This window comes from Nerophis lumbriciformis, linkage group LG06 (assembly GCF_033978685.3).
Source record: "Nerophis lumbriciformis linkage group LG06, RoL_Nlum_v2.1, whole genome shotgun sequence".
Classification (NCBI taxonomy): Eukaryota; Metazoa; Chordata; class Actinopteri; order Syngnathiformes; family Syngnathidae; genus Nerophis; species Nerophis lumbriciformis.
Genome location: NC_084553.2, coordinates 39,766,201 through 39,781,365, shown reverse-complemented (window position 1 = coordinate 39,781,365; position 15,165 = coordinate 39,766,201). Strand labels below are relative to the sequence as shown.

The window sequence follows — 15,165 nt, the reverse complement described above, 5'->3', positions numbered from 1 at the left end:
TCTCTACATCTCTCTCTCTCTCGCTCTCTGTCTCTGCCCCTCCCTCACGAATGCTGCTTCGTGCGCTCGCCTCCACAATTTGTTTTGTTTTTAACCCGTTCTTGACCCTGGACGTACATTGAAAATACACGCAACCCTAACTCAAAATGCCGGACATTTGAGGCATTTAAGAAACCCCACCCGGATAGCCCCGCAAGAGGACATGTCCGGGGAAAAGAGGACGTACGGTCAGTCTAACATAAGAAGAAGAAGCTGGTTTGAGTGACGTCAAACGTGTATGTGCGTGAGATCACAGTAGTAAACAATTTGTGACAAGTTCGCTCTCAAAATGGCAGGGAAAAAAGCACAGCAAAACGAAAATATGAACACAGGACATTTTTAACAGAGTGGGAGAGTTTATATTTTTTGTTGAACGTAATGGCAAGCCATTTTGCCTTATATGTCAGGCGTCATTAGTGCATTTCAAAGCTTCAAATCTTCAGCGTCACTTCAGCTCACTCCATGCTAACATCGACCAGAAGTTCTGTCCAAAATGGACAGAACTTCGCAAGCACAAGTTGGCCACTTTGAAAAGTCAGGCAGAAAAGCAGAAACAGTTTACGAAAAATGTACGAAGCACTCAGATAAATCTGGCTTAGCAGAGGTCTGTGTGTGTGTGTGTGTGTGTGTGTGTGTGTGTGTGTGTGTGTGTGTGTGTGTGTGCGTGTGTGTGTGTGGGTGTGTGTGTGATGTTGTCGGATGTGGCTCTTTGCAGTAAAAAACACAGTAAAAAAAAAGTGGCTCTTAGTCTCTGACTGGTTGGCCACCCCTGTCCTATTATGACATTCCCTGTATCAAAAGGAATATCTTGTTTGAAATGTTTCCTGCAGACTGTGAAGTGCATGTTTAAAAGATGATGCTGGTAGACAAGAGAGACCGCTTACCTGATGTAGGTCGAGTGGAAGGCGAGCATCATCGCCTCTATGGGCCAACTGCTCCAGAGAGTCCATTAGAGGAGAGGTGAGCCTTGTAGTGCAGCAAGTGGGCACTAGAGAGGAAATATTGTTTTCTGAGGGTAGAGGTCCAGTAGAGGATGAAGACTCTGTGTGCTTGGTGATGAAGGTGAGGGGCATTATTGTTTGATTATTAGAGGTAATGGAAGTATTGGGCCTTGAGGTGGATGTCATTTCAGCAGACCCGATGGTACATGGAAGTCTTTCGCAGAGCAGAGTAGAGTTTGTGAGAGGTTCTGAAGTGGATGTAAGTGAGACAAGCGCTTGTCCATCAGTGCAGCTCAGCCCAGTGTCTGAGGTTAAAGATATATGAGTAGAGAGCACAGGCCCTGTACTAGTGAAGGTCACTCCTGATGTGCTGGTTGCAAGAGGTTCAACGTTAAAGCCTCCGAAGTTCACTTCACTCTGACCCACTTCCAAAGAGCTGATGGGAGATGATTTCTCTTGGATGACAGGGGATGTAGGTTCTGGACTTGTACCAGGACTGAAAGGATTCTCCAATATGCTTCCTATTGGAGTAAAGAAGGACAAACAAAGTGTAAAAACAAGAAAACTCGCAATTTGCTATTTAAAAGTTGTCTCTTTACAAGCGTGTGGTACTTAATGTTGTCTCTTTATGTGAGCTGATTTTATAGGTTACGACAAGAGGATATATTTTTGACCGTATTTCTTAGCACTTCTACAAAATTGTAGCTGTGTCACAATTCAGGGGATGTATCCTCTGAAAGCCACAATTGCATCCTTCTTTTCTCCGTTTTCCCAGGATGCATCATGGCTATCCTTTGTTGACTCCCATATGCCATCGTTCATTGTGCGCCAATGCTCAGGCCTGACAACTATTTTTATTGTGCCGCACAAACATAGGTGTTGGCTTGCTATTCATTGAACATGATATGAAATGCTGTGGGTGGTTAACATGCATGTTAAAATTAGGGCTGTCAAAGTTAACGTGCACAAGATTAATCACAGAAAATATGTAGCATGTAACTCATTATTCAAATTAATCAAATGTAAATATTCTAATTTAAAAAATGAATAATTTGACAGTAATAGCCATCATATCCATTCTCTACCGCTTGGTAAAAATATATTACTGTACTTTGGGAACACTAAAATAGTGCCTTCTTGCCCAGTGATGTGAGGTTGTGAACATATGACACAACAAGGATGTGTCTGAAGGATTAAGTGTTCCATTTAAAAAGTGCTGGCATAGTGTTTGGAGGCTCTTACAAAGGTGGCATCTGACAAGCAATAAAGTAACTTTTAATAGCAGATCCACTATGAAATGTCTTAAACATCACAATTTCAATATTGACACCCATTGTACACGTGTGCACTCATGCAAAATGCTATTATAAGGCCTATTGCAATGCTTAATTAAACAAAGAACATCCCTAAATTGTGCTTAATTTAAATTTTTGGGACTGATGGGGATCGCAAATACACAAAAACAGGTAATAACAAGTAAGAAAAGCTGGTTTTGCATAAAATAATTCCAATTTAGGAGGTGTTTTGATATAAGAAAAAAATAAAAGCCTTGAAAATAATATAAGAAAAGTCAAATATTATCTCCAATCTTCTTTTTGTTTGTTTGTGTTACCTCTGCTTAATAATTAGATTAAATGTGCTTCCATGGCTGTATGATCTTGTCAACAAACAGGGTACTGTTTGGATGGCAGGTTTGTCACTTCAATTATTGATTTATTGTTCAATATTTCCTGCGATGAGGTGGCAACTTGTCCAAGGTGTACCCCGCCTCCCGCCCGAATGCAGCTGAGATAGGCTCCAGCACCCCCCGCGACCTCGAAAGGAACAAGCGGTAGAAAATGGATGGATGGATGGATTGATTTCCTCTGATCCTCGTAGTTACTACTGCACAGTGCAGTTTGTGTCAAGTTTTTAGGTGGTGAAAAAACATCTTTTACTGACCAGCTCCTCCACCTAAAATCTTGTTTTCTCTGTGTTGGAAGACTGAGTGTGTGAGCTCGGGGTTCCAGCCCCCCTCCACTCTGTGCATGGTGCAGGAGGGAGAAATACACACAGCTTTCAACGCACACAGAGTGATTAGTGACACTTCCGCGTCAATCACTTATCCATTTGGTTATGGTTATGATTTAAGTTTATTTCAAACATGCTGTACAGATGGGTGGAAATTTTACTCTAGTTTGATCAAATTCTGATGGATTTATCTTAAGAGCAAAATGCTAATTAAAGGGTTAAAATCTGTATTCAAACGTGTGCTACTTTTTTTTCGATACTTGCACAACGTATTTTTCGTCGCAATGCGACCAAAATGCTTGCACTGTGCGAGACGTTTGTTCCAAAGTGTCCGTACTTTGATTTTGCGGCAACAGGTGTGGTACAAATGACTGCACGGTGCAAAGTTTTTAAAAGTTCTGGAAAAGGCAGCAGCACAACAAGACCGCAACAACAAACAAAACTCCAGTTAAAATGCATCTGACTGTGGTGAAATGATTTACACCAGGTATGTATGATGAAAAAGAAGCACAATGCACAGAGCAATAATTAAAGCAGTCGCTCTGCACACAAAATGTGTGAAAGAAAAAGCCTGCCTCTATCCACTTACTAAAACTATTAAATAGTCTTCTCAATGTATGATACCACATTTATATTTACAGGAGTATTTATTTAAGACAGAAGTTTTCATTTGATTAATCTCAATGTTGGAGATTTTTTTTTTGCATGCAATATGCAATGCTACACTTTTGTTAACAGAAGTATTTTATTTAAGACAGAAGTATTGCTTTCCAGGGGAAGCTCATAATTTAATTTGTTGAAAATGCAAGTACAAGTTCATATATACTGTAAAAAGAACAACATTATTTAAATTACAATTTGCCAAGAGTGAGATGCATAGTATGCTGTGTCATTTCAAACTTCTAGTTTCTGATCAAATAAAAGAAAAACTTGTTTTGAATTAATTCTGTCATTTGTATTTAATGGTTACTTTAAAAAGTAGGGAAAAAATCAGAAATCGATTTTTTGGTGAAAAATTCTGAGATTTAATTTTTAGGCCATATGGCCCAGGCCTATCATAACATATTAAATATTTGGCAATGACCTCCGAGTTTGTGCTTGTACCGTCATCTAGTGTCTACTTTAAAGTCTGCGTGGTATAAAACGAGTAAAAATGTCAATACAGTATTTTTTTTTTCAATTTTGTGTTGAAATCATGTGCTTTTTCAGTTAAGTTTACAAAGCACACTTTAAACATTGATAACAAATTCATAAAGTTTGCATTCCGTGTTATTGAAAAAGCTGTCGCGAATACAGACATTTTAGGCCGCAACAATAACAAAAAAGCCCATGAAATCCTGGAGGGACTGCCTAATATTCAAATATTAGTCACATTTTCTGTGCTCACTATTTGGCAGTGTGCCTCAATATTGAAGAGAGGACTGCTATGTACCTGTTTCTGAATAGGAGGAGTCAGTCATGGGAGTATCTGGGGACTGGCAGTTAAGTAGGCAACTTGATGCCTCAGATTCTTCCTCCTCGTCCTTCATCACTTCATCAATGTCCTCTTCTTCTTCTTGGTATCGCTCTTTCTCTGCCTCCTGGTTGTTGTTGAAAAACGCACCGCCTCCAAATTCATTTTGTAAAGCTGAAGAATGTTCAGTCTGTGTCTCGTTGAGGTTTTGGGAAGTCAAAAGATCAGGGTGTGGCGTGTTATTGTCACAATGCTCGACCCCACCCGCCATTACTTGTGACATTATTCTGGATTCGTAGTCCAACTGACCTTTAGAAAGGGAAGGAAATAACACACAAACATGATGATAGAGTAATATAGTGTAATATATTGACTGCATACAAGTAAAACATTGAAAGAATAAACAAAGTAGTTCTAAAAGTCTGGCACTCACCACCATGATCCATCAGGCTCCACCCTCACAACCTTTGAACTTTCCACTTACTGTGGCACCAATTAGACAAAGTCTTCTTCCAGTTAGCAGAGATAAGAAGACAGAAAATGCCAGCTATGAGCGCTGTTAATGCAGAATAGTCAGATTCCCTCCATCAGTATAGGTAAAAACAAAAAAGAGGTTTGACTTCATTCCTGGTTTGCCAAACAAATCCTTCAGGCCTACAAGGGACAATCCTATGAACACCAGCACAGAGATAGAATAGAACACAAAAGTGCAAACACAACAACTGCCGAGACTTGTACAACAAGTATTAGAAAAATGCATCGTTTGTCCCGCACATTTGTATTACACGAAATCTTTACAACAAATCTGTGTTTGCTTGACAATGTAGCCCCAAAACAGCCATTCCACATTCATGCGGAACAATATGTCTTTAGCAACCCCAAATACTATCACAACCTTAAAAGAAGAAAAACACCCCCTTCATCTAAAAGCATTCATGTAAAGGTTGCAAACAGCCCCTTTAACTCTGCAAGCAACTTTTTTTAACCTTAACTGTCATCAAAGTGCAAAAAGAAGTTAACCAGTAATTGAGCAAATTTCCTTGATCAACAATGGTAAAAAAACAAAACATCAATCAAAAGCTCAAACACTTATAGCTGATTTGTGATGATGGGTGTTTTGAACTTCTTCAGACAGCAAACTAGTTGCGACTGAATCAAGTACAGTACAGTAGTGCACTTGAATTTTGCCCCAGCTGCTTTAATATCTACTAACCACTGTAAAGTAATAGTAAACTACTTGACCTTTGATCAGACATAACAGGGGAGGGTCTATTTAAGTGTGTATCAAGGAGGTGGGTCTCTTCACATTGATACTAAACACGATGACTTTGCAGTGTACATTCTGCTCTCTTTCAATTATTACACTAGGATCACTTTGACCACATTGCACTTTGTGATACTTTTCACCCGCTGTACAACAAATTACAATTGCGGTTCTCAGGCTATTTTCACGCTTTTTAGGTTTTCTTTTTGAGTATAATATTGTTTCCAAAACCATTGCTTAGTTCCCAAATTAAAACAACTTATGCTTACTTTGGTTGCCAAATGTCCAAAAATCATTGCAATATACAAGCAATCTAAGTAAAAGAAATCCATAAATCATGGTCATACAAATAAGATGAGCCTTTAGATTGCATATAAAACTTACACATATGGGAGTATATGGTACATTTTCTTAGTTGCTCCCTTGGTGAATGACAACCTCTAACCCTTGTTTCATTGATGTATTACTTACTGTATGTGGCTCATGTTTTTTTTTCATCAACAGTACCCTCATCTGTCAGTCCACCACAGAGCTGTCTGTTCCACACAACAACCAACTCTTTCTCCACAGAGTTCCATAAATAATGAAAGATATGCAAAATGGAAAGAGCTAATCAGCACACAGGATAGGAAGAAAAAAAGAGACCAGCCCGGAGACTTTGGACTGACAACATAAACATCTAAAATATGGACAGACTTAAGACTATAGCGGGGGTGTCCCAAGTGTGGCGCGGTGGACAATTTGCAGCCCGAAGCTAATTTTTTAACGGCCCGCGGCACATTCTACTAATACTACTAAACAAAACAAAACATTTTTTAAAGTTAAATAAAAGAGCAAACAGGTGAAATGTAACGAGAAAAGGTTGCAATGTTGACTCTGATAACAAAAAGCTGCCATGTAGGCAGTTTTTACTTTGAGGCAGGCAGTTTTTACTTTAAATTTGTCATTGCTCAAAAAATAATAATAAATTAAAACCAATTTTGTTTGACCTATTCATGGGCCCAATTGTTTCACAGCAAAATACAATTTTGAATTTTTTGGGGGGAAAATATTGTATATTCTCTGTGTTTGTCAGATTTTTAAAAACATTTTGTTTTTTTGACAAAAAAAGTCATAAAACAAACAAACACAAACTTATAATGGACAGATAGATCTAAAGTGGATTTAGAGACTTAAGTGTTGAAATAGAAAAACAATTATAAAGGAATGTTACACTTTTATTAGCAAAGCACTTTCCATCCCCTAGGACAGGGGTCCCCAAACTTTTTGACTTGGGGGCCGCATTGGGTTAAAAAAATTTGGCCGGGGGTCGGGCTTTGTATGTGTGTGTGTGTGTATATAATATATATATATACTGTATATATACATATACTATATATATATATATATATATATATATATACATACATACATACACACATACATACATACATATATATATATATATATATATATATATATACATACATACATATATATATACATACATACATACATACACATATATATATATATACATGTGACTTTTTTTTTTTTTTTACATTTTATGACTAGGGCCAAACTTGAGGGGAGCCCTAAAGGTAAAAAAAAAAAAAAAAAAAGATATATTGTTTTGGTTTTGAAAAGGAAAAACATCAAAATGGCCTCCGCATGCTTTGATTTCTCAAGTGTGTGGTCTTCAGAGGAAAACGTTTGGACACTCCTGGACTACAGTATACACACTTAGCTAAGACTCTTCAATACCATTATTAGTAGGGGTGTGGGGAAAAAATCGATTGAAATTCGAATCGCGATTCTCATGTTGTGCTATTCAGAATCGATTCTCATTTTGAAAAAAACGATTTTTTAAATTTTATTTATTTATTTTTATTTATCAATCCAACAAAACAATACACAGCAATACCATAACAATGCAATCCAATTCCAAAACCAAACCCGACCCATCAACACTCAGAACTGCAATAAACAGAGCAATTGAGAGGAGACACAAACACAACACACAACAAACCAAAAGTAGTGAAACAAAAATGAATATTATGAACAACAGTATCAACATTAATTACAATTTCAACATAGCAGTGATTAAAAATCCCTCATTGACATTATCATTAGACATGTATATATATATATATATATATATATATTAAAAAAAGTGTCACAGTGGCTTACACTTGCATCGCATCTCATAAGCTTGACAACACACTGTGTCCAATATTTTCACAAAGATAAAATAAGTCATATTTTTGGTTCATTTAATAGTTAAAACAAATTTACATTATTGCAATCAGTTGATAAAACATAATTATAAAAGTTTTTTACAAAAATCTACTACTCTGCTTGCATGTCAGCAGACTGGGGTAGATCCTGCTAAAATCCTATGTATTGAATGAATAGAGAATCGTTTTGAATCGGGGAAAAAAATCGTTTTTAAATCGAGAATCGTGTTGAATTGAAAAAAAAAAATCGATTTTGAATCGAATCGTGACCCCAAGAATCGATATTGGATCGAATCGTGGGACACCCAAAGATTCACAGCCCTAATTATTAGCAACACTCAAAGGGACATCCAAAGTTAACAATGTAAAAATTATACTCTCACTAAGAAAATGATTCATTATTTGAGAGTTGCAGCAGTGATGTATAACCGAAATCAATCAAAAAACTAAATATTAGAATACCTTCTGTTTGCAAAGACACCATCTTTGATTCAGCTTTTGCATTAGCTCTTGATAGTTCAGGTGTACGTAATGAAGTGTCCTTTAGTCTGTTTATCGCTATATCTATTCAGACCAATGTAAGTCCACGGTGTGCAGTTAACCCAGCTCTCTTGTCGGTTCAGTACAAGGCTTTTAGGGTCGGTGACAGCGAGCACATAGTTGGTTAACAGCTCAACCCAGTTAGCTCATGTGATGCTAACAAGGTGAGCCGTTTAAAAGGTGTTAGCTAGCTAAACAACATGCTACATGTAAAAAAGAAAATATCGTTTACGTTACACTAATGAGCAGTACCGTAACATTATCAGTTCTAAAAACGTGCTAACTAAAACATTGTGTTACCATATTTCAAGACATTTTCAAATAACTACTTAAATTACAAATGGAGCTCCCGTCAACTGCTAACGTTAGCATGCCGATAGCGTCCACATCTGCTCACACCACCACAGAGAACCTTTACTCTTCCGTGATATTCTCATGCTTTACCTTTGCCTTACTTTTCGTTAACTCCAAAACAGGCTTCTTTCTCATCACTGGTAAGGTGATCCAACAGCAACATTGGCTGCCACTGGCAAGGTTGGCGAAAAGGTGACAGGCTGTCAGCCACTGGCGTGTCGAGTGACACCTTGCTTGACGATGTTGTGGCAGTGACAGCCATCGGCCAATAGGGGCGCTGTTGCGACTACATTACAGAGTGTCTCTGCCGTCATCTTCAGGCTTCACGTTGTCATTGCGTAAAGATAAAACCTCACCATGTACAATCCTGAACAAAATCTTATTACAAGGAGGACAACACAAAGTACAAGTACTTTATGTGCATTTCTATTTGTAATTTGATGCTCTATTCGAAATTTGGTTGCAATTTACTAGCGCAAAATAATATATATAACATATACCCGGTATCCGTAAACGTGGATGCATATGCAAAAGTGCAATATATCTATCTGTACAGTAAATCCATTTACATCTGCACCTTATTGCTCTTTTATCCTGCACTACAACGAAATTTCGTTCTTATCTGTGCTGTAAAGTTCAAATTTGAATGACAATAAAAAGGAAGTCTAAGTCAAAATACAATCCTAATACTTGACATTTTCAGGATTTGGTTCAGGAGCGCGTTTAACCAAATAGTTCTTAAAGGTCTTCTAAACAAACTTGAAATAAATCAAAACGGTTTATTTCATTTAATATATTATTTCTATGTCAAACATTGTATGAGAAAACATGTTTATCTAGTCAGAAAATATAAAAGAGTGGTGTATTAAACAATCTGCTTGAAAGTTGCATTGTTGCACAATTTAACTGTAAATATCGACAAAGGCAAACATTAAAATAAAGACATTACATATTAAAACAGTGAGACATGTTTCACTATGAGCTCCAAATCTCTGCTGAACTGTCATTTAGTTCTTTTACAAAGACAAAGTTGCACACATTTGATGACCTTATGATGCTGCCCATGTTTTTAGCATCACAATCAATTGAATCATGAAAAAGACTACATAATGGAAATGAAAAGTTAAAACAAAAACAAAAACATAAGCGCTCAGTACTTCCGCTGCGTACATGTCCATACATAACTTACCTTTTTTTTATATTTAATTTCCAGATTAGAATACACAAATTGTATGGTTGATTGTTCACGTGATGATAGTGTCTGGTATATTATGAACATGTCAGCTCGACTTCTCTATCTGTGTGTTTTCCATGATCTCGTCATAAAGCCAGCTTTGAGCGAACTCTTGGCTCTTGTCCATCAATTGGAAAAGTTGAAGATATTGATGTGGGAAAACTTGACCCGTCAGGATGTCCATGCCTAGTGCCAGCTCTGACAACAACTTACTTCCACTGTCGGGTGACCAGAGACTAAAAAAAAAAAAATTTAAAAAAAAGGTTAGAAAAACAGAATTAATACAATTTCTACCAGTATGAACTGTGTCATGGATCTATTCAGCTTGAGTACATCATAATGATTAATTCAAAGTGTGATTCTCAATATCTACCGTATTTTTCGCACTATAAGCCACACCAACTAAATATTAGAAGAATTGTATTTTTCATACATTAGCCGTGCCAGACTTTAGGCCACAGATATATTGTACATTGTAAAATAAGATATTTACGTATAAATATTTTGTAAATTTGTATTTACATATCTTAATTGTTTCCAAACGGTGCCCGACGGTAAAATGGCTGATCAAACAAAACATAAAAGTCATTGATGTCTTCAATCATCCTTTTTGAGATAAAAAATCTTGTCTCAATTTCCAAAAAGGTTCAAGATGTTTATCAGGATTCTTCTTCCTTTCACTTTGAACAGTTTCTTATAGTGGATCATTTTAGCCCATGGTTTGATTTATTTGCTTAATCCATTCCATAATTTACACTTCAGCGAAGGAAAAATCGAACTAGCAGCACCTTTGTATAAACCGAAAGATTCAAAGCTTGGGAAAAAAAGTAGCGCCTTACAGTCCCAAAATGCCGATATATACAGTATTTACTTTATATGCCTAATTCATCATTTCATAGTCTAATAAGAGTCAATTCTAATTCTCGCTCAAATCATCTAAAATTTTAGCAAGATGTGTAAAAACTAGGGCTGTCAAAAAAAAGTAAAAAATTAACTAAAATAAAATTATCACATTAAGCATATACACAGATAAATGACACAATTTATTTTGACTGTACATAAGTGAGTAATATGACAGTCATGATTAATCCAAATTCAATAGTGTGATTGATCTGATTTTAAAAATGTATCATTTGACAGCATTATTTAAAACCATATTTTTTGTTTTACTTGCAATAATAAAGGCATTTTGTGTGTAGAATTGGCTCAAACATAGTCAAGAGTGTGACATATGTTATATAATGTATATGGTTGAATATAAAATTGGAATCTACAAAACCAGTGAAGTTGGCACGTTGTGTAAATCGTAAATAAAAACAGAATACAATGATTTGCAAATCCTTTTCAACTTATATTACATTTTTAAACAAACAACATAACAAGATCACCATTGGTGATATTATGATACCATTAGTGCAGGGGTGTCAAACTTGTTTTCATTGAGATCCACATTGCAATTATGGCTGCCAAAGAGGGTAATAGTGACTATATATATATATAAATGTAGATGGATTTGCTTCATGATATTACATGATTGCCTATGCATTAGATTATTATTATTATTATTATTATTCTCAGCTGCATTCGGGCGGAAGGCGGGGTACACCCTGGACAAGTCCTTTTATAAATGTATATTTTTTCTTAAGTACACTGTAAAAAAAAACTAGATTTTACAGTAAAGAAAACTAGAACTTAAGTCGCTAGAACTTTATCATAAAATTTACAGTGTTTTTCTAACAGCATATTTACTGTAAATGGAAAAACGGACCAGTTTTAAATATAAAAATAGGTAACTGAGCTGCCAGTTTACTGTAAAATCTACAGTTGTTTTTTTCTACAGTGTGTTACTGCAAATGGGGGGGGGGGAAATTGCACAGGTTGTTGTTTTTTTTTACAGTAAAATTCTGGCAACCGAGCTGCCAGTTTTTACCGTAAAATGTATTGTCATTTTTTAGTGTACATTTTGATGAATTTATGATTTGAAATCATAAGTCATGCAGATTTTTAAGTATTAATTTTAATTAAAAAAAATAAATGTTTAGAATGTATGCTGAATTATTTGTTGCATTATTGGATATATTAAAGTTTGTTGTTTAAAATGTATATACAGGTAAAAGCCAGTAAATTAGAATATTTTGAAAAACTTGATTTATTTCAGTAATTGCATTCAAAAGGTGTAACTTGTACATCATATTTATTCATTGCATACAGACTGATGCATTCAAATGTTTATTTCATTTAATTTTGATGATTTGAAGTGGCAACAAATGAAAATCCAAAATTCCGTGTGTCACAAAATTAGAATATTACTTAAGGCTAATACAAAAAAGGGATTTTTAGAAATGTTGGCCAACTGAAAAGTATGAAAATGGAAAATATGAGCATGTACAATACTCAATACTTGGTTGGAGCTCCTTTTGCCTCAATTACTGCGTTAATGCGGCGTGGCATGGAGTCGATGAGTTTCTGGCACTGCTCAGGTGTTATGAGAGCCCAGGTTGCTCTGATAGTGGCCTTCAACTCTTCTGCGTTTTTGGGTCTGGCATTCTGCATCTTCCTTTTCACAATACCCCACAGATTTTCTATGGGGCTAAGGTCAGGGGAGTTGGCGGGCCAATTTAGAACAGAAATACCATTGTCCGTAAACCAGGCACGGGTAGATTTTGCGCTTTGTGCAGGCGCCAAGTCCTGTTGGAACTTGAAATCTCTATCTCCATAGAGCAGGTCAGCAGCAGGAAGCATGAAGTGCTCTAAAACTTGCTGGTAGACGGCTGCGTTGACCCTGGATCTCAGGAAACAGAGTGGACCGACACCAGCAGATGACATGGCACCCCAAACCATCACTGATGGTGGAAACTTTACACTAGACTTCAGGCAACGTGGATCCTGTGCCTCTCCTGTCTTCCTCCAGACTCTGGGACCTCGATTTCCAAAGGAAATGCAAAATTTGCATGGTTGGGTGATGGTTTGGGGTGCCATGTCATCTGCTGGTGTCGGTCCACTCTGTTTCCTGAGATCCAGGGTCAACGCAGCCGTCTACCAGCAAGTTTTAGAGCACTTCATGCTTCCTGCTGCTGACCTGCTCTATGGAGATGGAGATTTCAAGTTCCAACAGGACTTGGCGCCTGCACACAGCGCAAAATCTACCCGTGCCTGGTTTACGGACCATGATATTTCTGTTCTAAATTGGCCCGCCAACTCCCCTGACCTTAGCCCCATAGAAAATCTGTGGGGTATTGTGAAAAGGAAGATGCAGAATGCCAGACCCAAAAACGCAGAAGAGTTGAAGGCCACTATCAGAGCAACCTGGGCTCTCATAACACCTGAGCAGTGCCAGAAACTCATCGACTCCATGCCACGCCGCATTAACGCAGTAATTGAGGCAAAAGGAGCTCCAACCAAGTATTGAGTATTGTACATGCTCATATTTTTCATTTTCATACTTTTCAGTTGGCCAACATTTCTAAAAATCCCTTTTTTGTATTAGCCTTAAGTAATATTCTAATTTTGTGACACACGGAATTTTGGATTTTCATTTGTTGCCACTTCAAATCATCAAAATTAAATGAAATAAACATTTGAATGCATCGGTCTGTGTGCAATGAATAAATATAATGTACAAGTTACACCTTTTGAATGCAATTACTGAAATAAATCAAGTTTTTCAAAATATTCTAATTTACTGGCTTTTACCTGTATATATGTATGTGTATATGTATACATATAAACATACATACAGTATATACATACATACATATATATGTACATAGTACATACATACATGTATATGTACATACATACATACATACAGGTAAAAGCCAGTAAATTAGAATATTTTGAAAAACTTGATTTATTTCAGTAATTGCATTCAAAAGGTGTAACTTGTACATTATATTTATTCATTGCACACAGACTGATGCATTCAAATGTTTATTTCATTTAATTTTGATGATTTGAAGTGGCAACAAATGAAAATCCAAAATTCCGTGTGTCACAAAATTAGAATATTACTTAAGGCTAATACAAAAAAGGGATTTTTAGAAATGTTGGCCAACTGAAAAGTATGAAAATGAAAAATATGAGCATGTACAATACTCAATACTTGGTTGGAGCTCCTTTTGCCTCAATTACTGCGTTAATGCGGCGTGGCATGGAGTCGATGAGTTTCTGGCACTGCTCAGGTGTTATGAGAGCCCAGGTTGCTCTGATAGTGGCCTTCAACTCTTCTGCGTTTTTGGGTCTGGCATTCTGCATCTTCCTTTTCACAATACCCCACAGATTTTCTATGGGGCTAAGGTCAGGGGAGTTGGCGGGCCAATTTAGAACAGAAATACCATGGTCCGTAAACCAGGCACGGGTAGATTTTGCGCTGTGTGCAGGCGCCAAGTCCTGTTGGAACTTGAAATCTCTATCTCCATAGAGCAGGTCAGCAGCAGGAAGCATGAAGTGCTCTAAAACTTGCTGGTAGACGGCTGCGTTGACCCTGGATCTCAGGAAACAGAGTGGACCGACACCAGCAGATGACATGGCACCCCAAACCATCACTGATGGTGGAAACTTTACACTAGACTTCAGGCAACGTGGATCCTGTGCCTCTCCTGTCTTCCTCCAGACTCTGGGACCTCGATTTCCAAAGGAAATGCAAAATTTGCATGGTTGGGTGATGGTTTGGGGTGCCATGTCATCTGCTGGTGTCGGTCCACTCTGTTTCCTGAGATCCAGGGTCAACGCAGCCGTCTACCAGCAAGTTTTAGAGCACTTCATGCTTCCTGCTGCTGACCTGCTCTATGGAGATGGAGATTTCAAGTTCCAACAGGACTTGGCGCCTGCACACAGCGCAAAATCTACCCGTGCCTGGTTTACGGACCATGGTATTTCTGTTCTAAATTGGCCCGCCAACTCCCCTGACCTTAGCCCCATAGAAAATCTGTGGGGTATTGTGAAAAGGAAGATGCAGAATGCCAGACCCAAAAACGCAGAAGAGTTGAAGGCCACTATCAGAGCAACCTGGGCTCTCATAACACCTGAGCAGTGCCAGAAACTCATCGACTCCATGCCACGCCGCATTAATGCAGTAATTGAGGCAAAAGGAGCTCCAACCAAGTATTGAGTAT

The 15,165-nt window shown here is 37.4% G+C and overlaps 2 protein-coding genes and 1 long non-coding RNA gene across 8 annotated transcripts in view; 1 reads left to right on the top strand and 2 right to left on the bottom strand.

Annotated features, from left to right (window-relative positions):
• Positions 1-9,265, bottom strand: part of cnsta (consortin, connexin sorting protein a) — a 30,377-nt gene extending 21,112 nt beyond the window's left edge. Inside the window, exons 1-3 of one of the 2 annotated variants that reach the window (XM_061964308.1) lie at positions 8,919-9,265; positions 4,423-4,752; positions 924-1,501 (exon numbers count right to left, since the gene is read on the bottom strand). In XM_061964308.1, the coding sequence (XP_061820292.1) occupies positions 924-1,501; positions 4,423-4,752; positions 8,919-8,952 (942 nt within the window). In that variant the 5' untranslated portion in view covers positions 8,953-9,265. Of the gene's footprint in view, positions 1-923; positions 1,502-4,422; positions 4,753-8,907 lie in introns of both variants that reach the window. The other variant, XM_061964309.1, reaches the window with a different exon arrangement.
• LOC133608788 (uncharacterized) overlaps positions 1-15,165 on the top strand; it is a 49,854-nt gene that overhangs the window by 24,304 nt on the left and 10,385 nt on the right. The gene's annotated exons all lie outside the window — the stretch shown is intronic.
• Positions 9,562-15,165, bottom strand: part of tfb2m (transcription factor B2, mitochondrial) — a 28,851-nt gene continuing 23,247 nt past the window's right edge. For 3 of the 5 annotated variants that reach the window (XM_061964314.1, XM_061964313.1, XM_061964312.1), the window contains one exon: positions 9,566-10,287. In XM_061964314.1, coding sequence (XP_061820298.1) covers positions 10,098-10,287 — 190 coding nt within the window. In that variant the 3' untranslated portion in view covers positions 9,566-10,097. Of the gene's footprint in view, positions 10,288-15,165 lie in introns of all 5 variants that reach the window. The other 2 variants (XM_061964315.1, XM_061964311.1) reach the window with 2 other exon arrangements.